At 36.0% G+C, this 15,505-nt stretch overlaps 1 protein-coding gene and 1 long non-coding RNA gene across 2 annotated transcripts in view; one reads left to right on the forward strand and one right to left on the reverse strand.

Annotated features, from left to right (window-relative positions):
- The window catches only part of LOC127878270 (lipoxygenase homology domain-containing protein 1-like), an 89,569-nt gene that overhangs the window by 6,239 nt on the left and 67,825 nt on the right, over positions 1-15,505 (reverse strand). Inside the window, exons 30-34 of the mRNA XM_052424789.1 lie at positions 14,128-14,347; positions 12,701-12,751; positions 12,011-12,180; positions 9,629-9,715; positions 3,354-3,486 (exon numbers count right to left, since the gene is read on the reverse strand). Of these exons, the coding sequence (XP_052280749.1) occupies positions 3,354-3,486; positions 9,629-9,715; positions 12,011-12,180; positions 12,701-12,751; positions 14,128-14,347 (661 nt within the window). The remainder of the gene's footprint in view (positions 1-3,353; positions 3,487-9,628; positions 9,716-12,010; positions 12,181-12,700; positions 12,752-14,127; positions 14,348-15,505) is intronic.
- On the forward strand, positions 7,767-8,439 carry LOC127877898 (uncharacterized). The gene is made up of 2 exons (XR_008048657.1): positions 7,767-7,990; positions 8,152-8,439. It is a non-coding gene; the product is annotated as an uncharacterized LOC127877898 (long non-coding RNA).

The following is a 15,505-nucleotide window of genomic DNA, read 5'->3' on the forward strand; positions in this document are numbered from 1 at the left end:
TAGTTAGTATGTGTTGCAAGTATTAAAGCAATAGCTTATATACTTTAAGAATAAAGTGAACCTTAACACAAAACTTACTTATTATCACTTTATTTTCACGAGCAATTAATGTTGGATATTGGTAAACAAAACATCAAAATAAGTTGTCCAATGTCTCAACTGATTTTTATCACAAGTTAGATAAATGTGTTGATTACAATTAGTCTTCGCTGATAGCCCCTACTCCACTAAGTTCGCCAAATAAATTGTCGCGAGTTAAACAAAACAATAGTGCCAATTATCAAAACATACCCTCTGTTTGTAACCATAAAGTTACTGAGGGTTACATACCCTCTGTTTGTAACCATAAAGTTACCATGTTTCAAAAAAAAAAATCTTTTTGGGTGGGGGGTTGGGGTGGGGGTGGACAGGGGGGTTTAATGTGGGTGTGTGGTCATCTATTAGATGATCTTTCAAATAAAAAAGGAAAAAATAATAATAAAAAAAATCTGGGGGGGGATTCATGAGTGGGGCATGGGGATGGTTTGGGTGGAGTCCATTGTGGTATGTAAGGTAAGTGTTGTTTCGTCAAAGTATGAATCAAATCTGATCATAAATAAAGAAGTTATGGCAATTTAATTAAAATTTAATAATTTGACCTTGACAGTCATTCAAAGGTCAATGTCAAAGTCAACTTGCCAGGTAAAGTACCCTCATCATAGTAAGAAAATATTTTAAGTTTGAAAGCAATAGCTTTGATACTTCAGAAATAAAGAGGATCTAAAAAAACAACAACAAAATATTCAAAGTTACTAAGACAAAAAAGGGCCATAATTCTGTTAAAATGCCAACCAGAGTTATGCAACTTGCCTGTACAGTCTCATTACGATAGTTAGCGAGTTTTCCAAGTCTGCAAGCAATAGCTATGATACTATAGAGGAGTAAGCTGGACCAAAACACAAAACTTAACCAAATGTTAAATTATCTAAGTATAAAAGGGGCCATTATTCTAAAAAAATGCCAGTCAGAGTTACATAACTTTGCCTGCACAGTCAACTTATGATAGTTAGTATGTGTTGCAAGTATTAAAGCAATAGCTTATATACTTTAAGAATAAAGTGAACCTTAACACAAAACTTAACCAAATTTTCAATTTTTTAAAGGGACTGTCAACCGCGATTGACGAAAAAAGAAAAGTTTTAAAATACCGTGTTTTTTTTACAATTATTAGTTTAAAATATCTCGACTGGTGTATTACATAACTTGCACAAAGTTCATATTTTCAGTATATTTGGTAATAAAATTTTGCGATGTGAAATCAAAAGTACATTGCCAAAATAGGTGACATAACAATATACACACTATAAATAACACAAAGAGATCGATCAATTTATATATTAAATATATTCAATTCACTGCGCATGCACAATTGGCATTCCTGGTTTACCACTTGACGATGGTGATCAATCTACCTGCGTTATTTATAGTTAACTGGTAGTTACCTGGTAGACATACCCAGTACAATTTATTACCGAATAAACTGAAAATATGAAAACTGGCGTTGTCTGTCCATCCTTGCATCCGTCCGTCTTTCTGGAGCCATATCTTGGAAGTGCTTTGGCAGATTTCATGGAAACTTGGTATGAGTATCTTTGTATCTTGAACAAGCAAATTCGTTGAATTGATATCCCCCGCCAATATGCTTCTGGACACAAAAGTATTATATTGGACACTCAAAAAAGCATTTTTTTCAAGATACAAAGGGCCATAACTCTGTTATTAGCAGATGGTGTACAATGCCATTTGGCATGCATCATCCTCTAATCCATATATTTACTCATACCAAGTTTCAATAAAATCCCCCAAAGCACTTCCAAGATATGGCTCCGGACACACAAAAAAAGCATTTTTTAAGATACAAAGGGCCATAACTCTGTTATCAACTGATGGTGTACAATGCCTTTTGGCGTGCATCATCCTCTCATCCATATACAAACTCATACCAAGTTTCAATGAAATCCGCCGAAGCACTTCTAAGAAATGGCTTCGGACGGACGGACGGAAAGACGGACGGACAACGCCAAAACAATATCCCTCCGCCTATGGTGGGGGATAAAAAATGCTTTTTGAGTGTCAAATATAACACTTTTGTGTCCAGAAGCATATTGGCATGGGATTTCAATTCAACGAATTAGCTCATTTGCTAGATTGGGGTCATGTTGGTAAAGAGGTATGCAAAATATTAAAGCAATATGACAAGAGACATATTTGAGGTGGTACGCAAACTTTAACATTCCAACGCTCACGGGAACGCCCACGCCGGGTGAGTAGGATAGCTCCACTATATATATTTCATATATAATAGTCGAGCTAAAAAGCACAATCTTTTCTATTTCAGGTTAATCTATTCCCAAAAATGTAACCTGTTCTGGTCGTTTTGGTAGGTACACCTGTTAACCTGTTAACCTATTGCATCCCTAATTATAAGCAATAACTGAAACCAAGCATATTAGAACATAAAATATCTTAGAATAAGTAAGAGTAGAAAGGGGAATACTGAAAAGGTGGAGAAGCAACAATGCCAGGCGTGGAGGGCCAAAATTGTCAAGGACAGGAGGGCCAAAATTGTCAAGGACAGGGAACCATGCCAGACCAGGAGGGTAAACCATGCTAGGAATGAAAAGCCAACAATGCCAGGCAGGAAGGGAAACAATTAATCGGCAAGCCAACACTGTCAGGCAGGGAGGGCAAACAATACTAGACAGAGAGGGCAAAAAATGCCTGGACAGGAGGGGAGGGTCAACAATGACACGCAGGGAAGGCCAACAATGCCAGACAGGGAAGGCCAACAATTTCAGACAGGGAAGGCAAACGATGCCAGAGAGGGACGGCAAACGATGCCAGACAGGGAGGGCCACCAATGCCAGGACAGGGAGGGCCACCATGCCAAGATGGGAGGCCATCAATGCAACGACAGGAAGGACAACTATGCCAGACAGCAGGAACAACTATGCCAGACAGGAGGGCCAACAATGTCAGGCAGGCGGTGGAAACAATTCAGGAAGAGAGATGGAAACATTTAAGAAAGGGGGAACCATGCCAGGGAGGGAGGGGGAACCATAACAGGCAGGGTGGGGAGGGGGGATTCACAACCATAACTTGAAGAGATAGCAGATATAGCATGGAGGGTAGGGAACCATATCATACCAGGCAGAGAAGGGAACCATAACAGGTAGGGCAAGTGAACCATAGAGGAGAGGCAAACGATGGACCCATTCTAGGCTGGGTGGGAGAATAAGGCTAGGCAGGGACGGGAAATCATCTCAGGCAAAAAGAACTATGCTAGGCAGGGAGGGAGGATGGGGGAGCCATACCAGGAAGGGAGGGTGACCCTTTCCGCACCACAGGCAGCTCTCTGCAGATGGAGCCATCATCCTTGTCGATGGCAAGCCATCGGTCAACATAGAACATGAGATCCTCACCAGTGTCAACATCACACATCTTTACCTGTGAGGAATAAAAATATTGCCTGTTGAGTGTGGAACCAATGTATTTGCTTCATGTTGTTAGATGCATTACAATAGTTTTGAGCCCAATTTATTAGGAACGCTGATAGCTTGTAATGTCTCCATGTGTACAAAAAATCAAAGCCTTAAACTAAGTCTAAACAATATGGACCAACAAGATTGATGTTGGGCTAATATTTATATTTTAAGACAGAGACTGATTATGACAATCTTTATAGAAATAGAGCATGGTGCCAAAGAGATACAATTTTTGCATCATTACAATTGTTGGTTACTTGTTTACAATATTTAAATGCACAACTATGCACTGAAAATTACCTTAATTACTCCGAGTTTTTGTCCATTATCAATGTCTCTAAATTTTCAGTTTAGTTTACTAATATTTTACCAGAATTCTGCTTGCACTTTTCTGGTGACACTTCAATCATTCATTTTTACAAACGGATTAAGGTCATAAAGCCTAGCAGACAAAAGCCTCATGGCAATTTGCCTTATTGGGTAAATTACTATGTTTACCAGTTATAGAAAAATGTTTCATTTAACAGCTTAAAGTTAAACATACATAAAAGTTTATTATAATATAAGGTGTGGTATAATACAAACACGTGCTATTATTCATTTAAAAAGTGACGCTATGCACATTGCAAGGCTTGTGCTGTCGCTCACCATTTGAGCTATTTGAAATATTGAAAATTTGGCTAAAAAAAATATTATTTGCTAAATTGCTAAAATTGCGTAAATTGTTCGGTGAAAACATCTTTTATTTTATCCCAAATAGGTTTTCTATGGTTTTCCATTTGTTAAAAAAAAAAAATCGCTATTTAAACTGAAAGAGACAAGAAACCATCGGAGACGGGTGATGCTCCCCAAAGTTGTTTTTTTGTCACAATATTGCACTATATATTCAGATAAAAGGAAACGTCTTGAGGGCACAGTAGTTGAGGGGACAATAATTTTTTTTATAGAAAATTTCAAAGGGCCATAACTCTGTGAAAAATCATCCGACCAGAACCCGCTGATAATATGCACATCTCCTCTTGGTAGTGAAGCTTCCCATAAAGTTTCATTGAATTCCGGTCATTAGTTGCTGAGAAATAGCCGGGACAAGAATTGCACTATATGTACAGTTAATGGAAACTTTCAAAGGGCCATAATTCTGTAAAAAATCATCCGACCAGAACCCACTGATAAGATGCACATCTCCTCTTGGTAGTGAAGCTTCCCATAAAGTTTCATTGAATTCTGGTCAATAGTTGCTGAGAAATAGCCCGGACAAGAATTGCACTATATGTACAGTTAATGGAAAATTTAAAGGGCCATAACTCTGTGAAAAATCATCCGACCAGAACCCGCTGATTATATGCACATCTCCTCTTGGTAGTGATGCTTCCCATAAAGTTTCATTGAATTCCGGTCATTAGTTGCTGAGAAATAGCCCGGACAAAAATTGTGCACGGATGGACGGACGCACGGACGGACAGACGAAGTGGCGACTATATGCTCCCCCCAAAATAAATTTTGGGGAGCATAAAAACTTGTCTGCACCAAACCAAACAAGAGCACCGCCTTGCGGGTGCAGACCGCTAATCTATTTTCTTTTTAAAGGTGAAGGGTTTCTCATTTTCAATCACAAAGGAGGGAGGGGTGGAGTGAAGAGGGGTGCATTGTGTGGGGGTGTGGACATTTATTACATTATCTTCCAAAAATGCGAAAAAAAGAAAAAAAAAAGATTCGGGGCGGGGGGGGGGGGGGATGGGGGGGTGGGGGGGGGGATTCTTGGGTGCGATGGTTGGATGGTATTTCAAACATAAAATAATAAAAATAAATATTTGTGTTGTTTAACCGTTTCAAAAAAAAATTGGGGGGGGGGGGTGAGGTGGGGGGGTATAGTGTGAGGGTGTGGTGGTAATTTGTGAGATGATTTTGAAAAAAAAATATAAAAAAAAATTAGGGGGGGGGATTCGGGTGGGGGGGTGGGGGGAGGGGGGGTGGGGGGGATTCTTGGTTGCGATGGTTGGACGGTATTTCAAACATAAAATAATCAAAATAAATAGTTTTGTTTTTTAACCGTTTAAAAAAAAAATTTGGGGAGGGGGTGGGGTGGTGGGGGTATAGTGTGAGGGTGTGGTGGTCATTTGTAAGATAATCTTAAAAAAACAAAAAAAACAAGATGTGTTTGTGAAACACTATGTCCCCCTATATATGACCTTGACCTTGTGAAGGATGACCTTGACCTTGTGAAGGATGACCTTGACCTTTCACCACTCAAAATGTGCAGCTCCATGAGATACACATGCATGCCAAATATCAAGTTGCTATCTTCAATATTGCAAAAGTATTCATAAAATGAGCGATTTGGGCCACATATATTTGACCTCTGACCTTGAAGGATGACCTTGACCTTGACCTTTCACCACTCAAAATGTGCAGCTCCATAAGATACACATGCATGCCAAATATCAAGTTGCTATCTTCAATATTGCAAAATTATTCATAAAATAAGCGATTTGGGCCACATATATTTGACCTCCGACCTTAAAGGATGACCTTGACCTTTCAACACTCAAAATGTGCAGCTCCATAAGATACACATGCATGCCAAATATCAAGTTGCTATCTTCAATATTGCAAAAGTATTCATAAAATGAGCGATTTTGGTCACATATATTTGACCTCTGACCTTGAAGGATGACCTTGACCTTGACCTTTCACCACTCAAAATGTGCAGCTTCATAAGATACACATGCATGGCAAATATGAAATTGCTATCTTCAATATAGCAAAAGTTATTGCAAAATGTTAAAGTTGGCGCAAACAGACCAACAGACAGACAGACAGGGCAAAAACAATATGTCCCCCACTACTATAGTGGGGGACATAAAAAATAGGGGGGGGATTCGGGGGGGGGGGGGGGGGGGGGGCACGGGCGATGGTTTGGGTGGAGTCTATTGTGGTATGTCAGGTAAGAGTAGTTTTGTCAAAGTATCAATCAAATCTAATCATAAATAAAGAAGTTATGGCAATTTTAGCAAAATTTAATAATTTAAGGTCATTCAAAGGTCAAGGTAAAATTCAACTTGCCAGGTACAGTAACCTCATGATAGCATGCAAGTATTTGAAGTTTGAAAGCAATAGCCTTGATACTTAAGAAGTAAAGGGGATCGAAACACAAAATTTAACCATATATTCAAAGTTACTAAGTCAAAAAAGGGCCATAATTCCGTAAAAATGACATCCAGAGTTATGCAACTTGTCCTTTTACTGTACCCTTATGATAGTTTGCGAGTGTTCCAAGTATGAAAGCAATATCTATGATACTTTAGGGGTAAAGTGGACCAAAACACAAAACTTAACCAAACTTTCAATTTTCTAAGTATAAAGGGCCCATAATTTCGTCCAAATGCCAGTCAGAGTTACATAACTTTGCCTGCACAGTCCCCTTACGATAGTTAATAAGTGTTGCAAGTATGAAAGCAATAGCTTTGATACTGTAGGAATAGAGTGGACCTAAACACAAAACATAACCAAATTTTCAATTTTCCAAGTATAAAAAGGGCACATAATTCTGTCAAAATGCTAGTCAGAGTTACATAACTTTGCCTGCACAGTCCCCTTATGATAGTTAGTAAGTGTTTCAAGTATGAAAGCAATAGCTTTGATACTTAAGGAATAAAATGGACCTACACACAAAACTTAACAACCAAAATTTTCAATTTTCTAAGTATAAAAAGGGCACATAATTCTGTCAAAATGCATGCCAGAGTTATCTAACTTTGCCTGCCCAGTCCCCTCATGATAGTAAGTAAGTGTACCAAGTTTGAATGCAATAGCATTGATACTTTCTGAAAAAAGTGGACCTAAACGCAAAACTTAACAAAAATTTTCAATTTTCTAAGTATAAAAAGGGCACATAATTCAGTCAAAATGCATGCCAGAGTTATCTAACTTTGCCTGCCCAGTCCCCTCATGATAGTAAGTAAGTGTACCAAGTTTGAATGCAATAGCATTGATACTTTCTGAGAAAAGTGGACCTAAACGCAAAACTTAACCGGACGCCGACGCCGACGCAGACGCAGACGCCAAGGTGATGACAATAGCTCATAATTTTTTTTCAAAAAATAGATGAGCTAAAAAATGAAATAAATAATGATTTTTACTTGGACAAGTACCATTGTTGTGATTTACAATATTGAAAACTTCATTTTATATTATAATTATTAATATGTGCTTGATATCATTAAATGAAATATTAAAAAAATAAAGAGCTGCGCCATGAGCGCATGATACGCCCGTCGTTCGCCAATGAAGTAGTAAGGTAATAAATAACCCTTTGAATCATTTTTTTACTTCAGTTTATTTGTATTTGAATACATGGTTTATTTTATAAGAACATGAGCATGGAGCGCCGTCTCCTTGACATTCAACAAAGTCCCATAACTGTGGAACAACAATTCAGAATTCCGTCAAAAACGAAAGGGGATCAGGTTTTATCAATATTAAGATTGTGTTGAAATTTGAAAAAAATCCATCGAAGGATATTTGAGCTACGGTAGGACATTCAATGAAATAACGAAATTTTGACGAACAAAGTCCCATAACTCTGGAACGACAATTCAGAATTCCGTCAAAAACGAAAGGGGATCAGGGTTTATCAATATTAAGATTGTGTTGAAATTTGAAAAAAATCCATCGAAGGATATTTGAGCTACAGTAGGACATTCAATGAAATCACGAAATTTTGACGAACAAAGTCCCATAACTCTGGAACGACAATTCAGAATTCCGTCAAAAACGAAAGGGGATCAGGGTTTATCAATATTAAGATTGTGTTAAAATTTGAAGAAAATCTGTCAAAGGATATTTGACGTAGCGTACGACATTAACAGACGGACAGACGGACGCGGGGTATACCATAATACGTCCCGTCATAGACGGGCGTATAAAAACAAGGGCTGTTTGTAAAACATGCATGCCCCCCATATAGGCTGTCCGTTGTAGTGGCAGCCATTGTGTAAATACGTTTTTTGTCACTGTGACCTTGACCTTTGACCTAGTGACCTGAAAATCAATAGGGGTCATCTGCGAGTCACGATCATTGTACCTTTGAAGTGTCATGATCCTAGGCAAAAGCGTTCTTGAGTTATCATCCGAAAATCATTTTACTATTTTGGGTCACCGTTACCTTGACCTTTGACCTTGTGACCTCAAAATCAATAGGGGTCATCTGCGAGTCATGATCAATCTATCTATGAAGTTTCATGATCCTAGGCATATGCGTTCTTGAGTTATCATCCGCAAACCATTTTACTATTTCGGGTCACCGTGACCTTGACCTTTGACCTAGTGACCTCAAAATCAATAGGGGTCATCTGTGAGTCATGATCAATCTACCCATGAAGTTTCATGATCCTAGGCGTATGCGTTCTTGAATTATCATCCGGAAACCATTTTATTATTTCGGGTCACTGTGACCTTGACCTTTGCATTTTTTAAATATTACAAGAAGTAACATCAGTTGATAGGTCCTTGGCGATTAATTCAACACAACGTATGTTGAGGTCCTAACAAGTGTTATAAAACTTGTCAAAACACAATATGTTTTAATTCAAAAGAAATAGTTTAAGAAAAAGGAATGTCTACAAATGCATTGCAATTTAAACTTGTCAGTGCATACAATGTCATTATGAATGTCAATTAAATTCATAGAACCCAACTTAATTTAAATTTAACACATTTTATTGCTTGGTGTGTATGGTATGACACATCTGAAAAATTGCATCATTGAACATAAAAATAAAAAAAATACAATGACACCAATTATTCTTACATATTTTTTTTTTGAGTCATAATTAAAAATAAAAAGTTTGATTATTTAATACATATAATTGTTAGTTCAATATACAAACATCATACATTTATTTGATTTATTGAAACAGCGATAATTGAGATTGTTTATTGCTAGTCAGGGAGGACACTTTCCTATTTTATGCAATTTGCTGAAAGTATTGTCCATGATTAGAATGTGCAGACTGCACAGGCTAATCTGGAAAATACTTTACGCACATGCATGAAGCCTGGTTTTCCCGCAGCCTGCTATCTAATATCAATGTTACTGTGCTTACATAGTTCACTTTCCAGTCGGGCTGGGCTCCAGAGTTGTCATGTTCCAAGCGGATCTTTGTAACACGGCCAATGTCTCCAGTAAGAATCTGAAATCAGATATCAATCTACTACTACAAGAAAGGTGTCCATCAGGCTGTGTATAATTCCATCAACCAATTATACTAGGGATGCAAAGAGGTAATAAAATTCATTAACCGGTTAACCTTTTCCCTTAACCGGTTATTAACCAGTTAACCGAAACGCCTTAAGTAGTGAAAATGATTTAGAGTACGTAAAAAGTTTCATACCGCTCGAACAGCTCTGTAGAAACAAAAGTTATTTCAAATTTGAAAACGCTTGCGTTGATAACATGCCAGTTTCGTAATAAAATGTATTGTACAATTTATTTTAATAATTTTGTAAATGTAAGCTATATAATTTTATTTAGTTTTCCTGCGTACATGCACAGGGGTAAAAAATTTAAGAACTACACAATGTTCATTTTCACGTGTTAATAACTTATTTTTGGTTGGGCCGCTTACTTTACGTTCGCGTCGTATCACTCACAAAAATGGTGTGTTCATTTTGTTTTAATTTTTAAAACTCAAATTGGCTTAATATAGAAACGTTTTTTCCCTTTCAATTCGACGTAAAGAGGGTCATGTGTGTCCAATGGATTCGCATCTCTTCTTATTCGATACTTACATATTTTGTTGTTTGCATTTTAGCTTTTGCAGCCGAAGTAGTATCGTTTGGTTTTCATTATACAATTAAAAAATGTGGGTAAAATAAAGAACACGAATGCAAATTAAATTAATTTTGCACGATATGTTAGTTGAATGTTTAATATAATCAGTACATTTATTTAATAGCGAAGTTACTAAGTATAATGATCTCAAATACTGATAGTTACCTATGTTTGTTAACGTACCATAGCGCGAAAATTTTAAGCAATAACACAAATACTAAATTCAACGGTTTTATTTTGTATATATTTTTAATTGATGTTTAATTTATTTAATAAGTTAATAATTTGCTTTCTTAAATAACACTTTCATCGGACGGTAATGGTGGAATCATTAGAAGTAATATTATCATAATTATATTAATTTTGATAAACAAAAGGACGTTAACTCGTCAAGATTTTAACTATGGATGCAATTCTTGATAAAAATGTTACTTATAAACACGGTATTTTTGCGAGCAATCAGTGTTGGGTATTGGTAAACAAAACATCAAAATAAGCCGTCTAATGTCTCAATTGTTTTTTATCGCAAGTTCAATAAACGTGTCAATTACGTCTTTGCCAATAGCTCCCACTCACCGCAGTTCACTAGTTAAATTTTAGCGAGTAAAAAAAAAACGATAGTGTCAGTTATCAAAACGTACCGCCTATTTGTTATCGCAAAGGTATTGATTAATTGCTTTATTACTTTGATTGTTGACACGTTATTTATTACCGTCGATCGTGCGGCATGTTGTTCTAACTAGTCGCCAGCGCAAGTTGGTAGTATGTCACGCGAAAATAGTAAAATCGTACGAATAATTCCATGAAAAAAAATAATCAAATATTTTTTCCAGGTTAACCTTTTTCCGAAAATGTAACCGGTTAACTGGTCGTTTCGGTAGGTTAACCGGTTAACCTCTTGCATCCCTAAATAATACACATGTGTATATGATCTACAGGGACTTTCTGAAGAATTGTATCCTACAAATCAAAGGGACTTGTTAACAGTTTGTCAAAATGAAAATTTTCATGCAAGAGGTCCATAGTGGCCATTAATCTCATCTCTCTTAACTGACACCAATTGCTGAAGACTTCACCTGGTGATCTGGTTTTAACCACACTGGACCCAGATTCAAACAAGACCTTTAAAATTTTTAAGACAAACATTCTGGCCAAGTTTCATCATGACTTAGGTCTCAAGACTTGTATCAAGTTGTTTTTGTTTGACCTCATGACCTAGTTTTTAGACACATCTGACAAAGATTTACACTTGGCCTTTATATTGTCAAGACTAACTTTTTAAGAAAGTTTCATCAATATTTAACAATCAATAGTTGATAACTATTGAGCATAAATAAATGTGAATAAATATATGTGGCCTCAAGAGTGGTAAGCATTTACTTGGTTTGACCAGGTGACATTATTTTAGACGCATGTGACCCCAGATTGAAACTTGGCTTAGACATTTTAAAGATAAACATTCCTAGCAAGATTCATCTAGTTCTGATGAAAAATGTGGCCTCTAGTGGGATTATAAATTAATTTATAACAACACACCACACAAGACAATAGATGCTGGACAGAGGTCACAATAGCACACTATGAGCCATTGTTTGCTTATGTTAGCTTTAAACATACTTGCTATGATAGAGGTAAGAAAAATCATGCATCAGACCTGAAACTGTGACTCGGCACCGGGTGTGAAGCTGTTAGCAGCAGTGTCCGCTGACGTGAGTGGGAGCTTGCCTGAGCATCCGTTCGTACCGTACACGGTCACATGAGCGCGCGCCGTGGTGGCTGTGCGGTCACCAGAGCTGGTTTTCACAGTCACGGTCCAGTTGCCATCTACAACACAACCAGTCAATATCTGATGTGGATTATGAGTTTATTTTGAATCAAACATTTACTAAGAAATTCCAATACATCATTTTTATGAATTAGGTATTTAATTAAAATATTGTTTCAAAAGGCTATTTTGAGTTTAGTATTGCTTCTTTTTGGATTCCAGTACTAACTGACCCCATTAAAAAGTGGGAAAACTAAACTAATAATTTACTTCTTCAACATAAAATTAAACTTTGAAATTTGGGAATTTTTTCTGATGACCCCCAAATGTTCAAACTACCTTACTGTTCTTTACAGGTAACTTGCTTTATCCAACTGTATGACAAATAACCAAATTTAAGTTACCATACAATTGTTCAGGTAATAAAATCCCTAATCACAAACCCATAAAACCAGTTACTCTATTTATTTATAATTTATGATAAATATTATGATTAATACAGAGAACGATTTGACCTTAAGTGTTTAATATCGCAAAAAAAGACCTCTATCCCTGTACTTTATTTAGAAGACTTCTTACTTGATTTCTTGTTTTCCTTTGGAGGAGCTGGCTTCTTGGTGTCTATGACATCTGTAATAAATTATCAGTCATTTGAAATTTCATTCTTTTCAAGTAAATTAGTTAATATATTTTGATGTCAACTTATTCTCTATAAAATCCTTCAAAAATTTCAAACTATATATATTTATTTATTTATGAATCATTTCCCCACCACCCTCACTTACACAGCCATTTGTAATATGTTGGATGTTGATTAAAAAAAGTGTTAACCAACAGTGGCAGCCAGTTTTGACCACAGGAAAATGGCTTTAAAACACTTTTTAGAGTAGAATTGTATTATGTTATATACCAAATACTAACATTCAGTTTTAGATGTATTTTCATATACAAGTCTTTATAAGTAATATGATTACTTATGACAAAACTTTGTTTACAATACAATGCTACATATTAAATATAATACCAATGGAACTTGTGCTTTCAAACAGTTATTTTGCTTATAGATCATATTAATAATCATGATTTTGAAGATGTCTAAGTTGAAAAAGGGGTGGAACTTGTGTAATTTGTAACACAGGATGATAAAAATCGCACATCCACAACTTCATATCATTTGGAAAAATGTCTGCAAGTTTGAATGTGTATTTGAAAAGTGTAGGAAAACGTCTGATATTCATGATAAAATGTCTATTAAGTTGAAAAAGAGGAATAACTTTTGTAATATTTAACTGAGGATTATAAAAAATCACAAATGCAAAACCTCATATCCTAAGGAACACTCCCTACAAGTTTGGTTGTACCTTGAACAGTGTATGAGAACACATTTGGACAAGTGTGTTTCCATGGCAGACAGATAGTCGTTCAAACAGAGACGGACAGGTGACTCTTGTCTACCCCATTTACTTATGGATGTAACAATCCAAAATTTGTCTAAATTTAACTTAGGTCAGCTATTAACCCATTAAATACAAAAGAGAATACATTTGTTATAATTGAAAGCACACTGAGAAGAAATTTGACTGGTTCCCAACATAGAAGATCAGATTCAGACCCCCCTTTACAAACCAAATAATGATCACAGGTTTCATTATATTTTGTTTTTTATTTTTCATTGTAAACTGATGATATTTTAAGACTTTGTAGAATTTTACTTGTGATAACTATGGTTACTGCTTAAAAGATAACAGCTGCAATCAGTTTGAATCAAAAGAGCATGTGGTAGTGTTATTTTCCATTCATGAGAATTGCTCTGTTAATAATAGTTAGGAAAGGTATTCAAATATTTGTGGCAAAATCTTTCTGAAGTGATGCAATTAATCATCTTAAATGACTTTTACAGACCAGATATGTTCAAGAGTTTAACAGACCAATTATATTCAAAACCTAGATGGGCCAATCATGTTTACGAGTTAAACTAACCAATGAAATTTAAAAACAGAACTGACCAATCATATTCAATGTCCTCTCAGTGCTGAAGTCATCCTCATGTGTGTCGAGCCAGCGACCACACGGGAAAACGTGCAGCATGTGTGACCTCTCTGTGTCCGTCTCTGAGACAACGACCTTGTCTATGAACACGCCTGCACCGTGACCTCGACCATCGTGACTCAAAGTCAAGTGAGAAAGTGTGTCAAGGTCAACGATTTCAAACTTGAATATGTCAACCTAAAAAGAGAGAGAGAGTGCAATTTTTACTCTGTAATAGCTAAAAATCAATGTGATTGATGATTATTTTAAACCACTGCAAAAAAAGCTGCAAGGAAAATAAACATATCAATATTTTAACCAAAATGTAACAAAAATAAATAATTATTTTTTTTCTCAAATAAAAAAATAACATTTTCTTAAAATAAGTAAAGTGATCAAACAATATTTTTATTTAATTGATAACATTATTATACCTAGTTCCCCAATATACAAATTGTACATCAAAAATATAATGCTTGCATGGGCAACCATATAATTGACATTATAACGTTTCAATTTCAGGGCTGTCTAATGAACATATAAATAAAAAATAGTTAGGAATGTTGGTCAAAATATATGATATCATGGATAATTATACACAAAATAACATCTTATTATGCAAAATGACTTATTTGAGGGGAGGAAATGATCACATGTAATTTAGTTTGTCAAATGTTTATTACATGATATATTTAACAAGAGCACCGCATAACCGGTGCCAACAGGTGCAGTTTTGAATAAATGAAAGCTTGTCAGATTATTTTTTTGTAGAGGTCACAGTGACCTTGACCTTTGACCTAGTGACACAAAAATGAGTTTGGCGTGTAGAACTCATCAAGGTGCATCTATATATGAAGTTTCAAAGTTGTAGAAGGAAACACTTTGATTTTAGAGGAAAATGTCACGGTTTTAGCATGACGTGGACGGCGGACGACACAACAAGCTGGCTATGACAATACCTCTGGTTTTCTCAGAAAACAGCCGAGCTGAAAATTATAATGCGGTACATAATGCTTCATGGATGGCCCTCAAAATGACCTGTCTATCTTATTACAATAAGAAATTAAACAGTTCATAAATAGCATTAACACTCATCACACTAAGATATAATATACACAGCCAGTGTTTATAAACAGATTGACTTAGTAGGAGGACAGTGTTTAAAAGATGTGCATAACACTCAAATAGTTTTTTCTTACGGGGAATTAATGAAGATTTACCAGACATTGACATGTATGTTTTAATTATACTTTTTTATACAATTTTAAAGTTTATTGGGACTTTGATAAGAGAAGGCTTCAACAAACAGACAATAAGCAAGAACACTTGTGCCCGTCTCTGGGTAAGCCTGACTTA

This window comes from Dreissena polymorpha, chromosome 4, assembly GCF_020536995.1.
Source record: "Dreissena polymorpha isolate Duluth1 chromosome 4, UMN_Dpol_1.0, whole genome shotgun sequence".
Taxonomy (NCBI): domain Eukaryota; kingdom Metazoa; phylum Mollusca; class Bivalvia; order Myida; family Dreissenidae; genus Dreissena; species Dreissena polymorpha.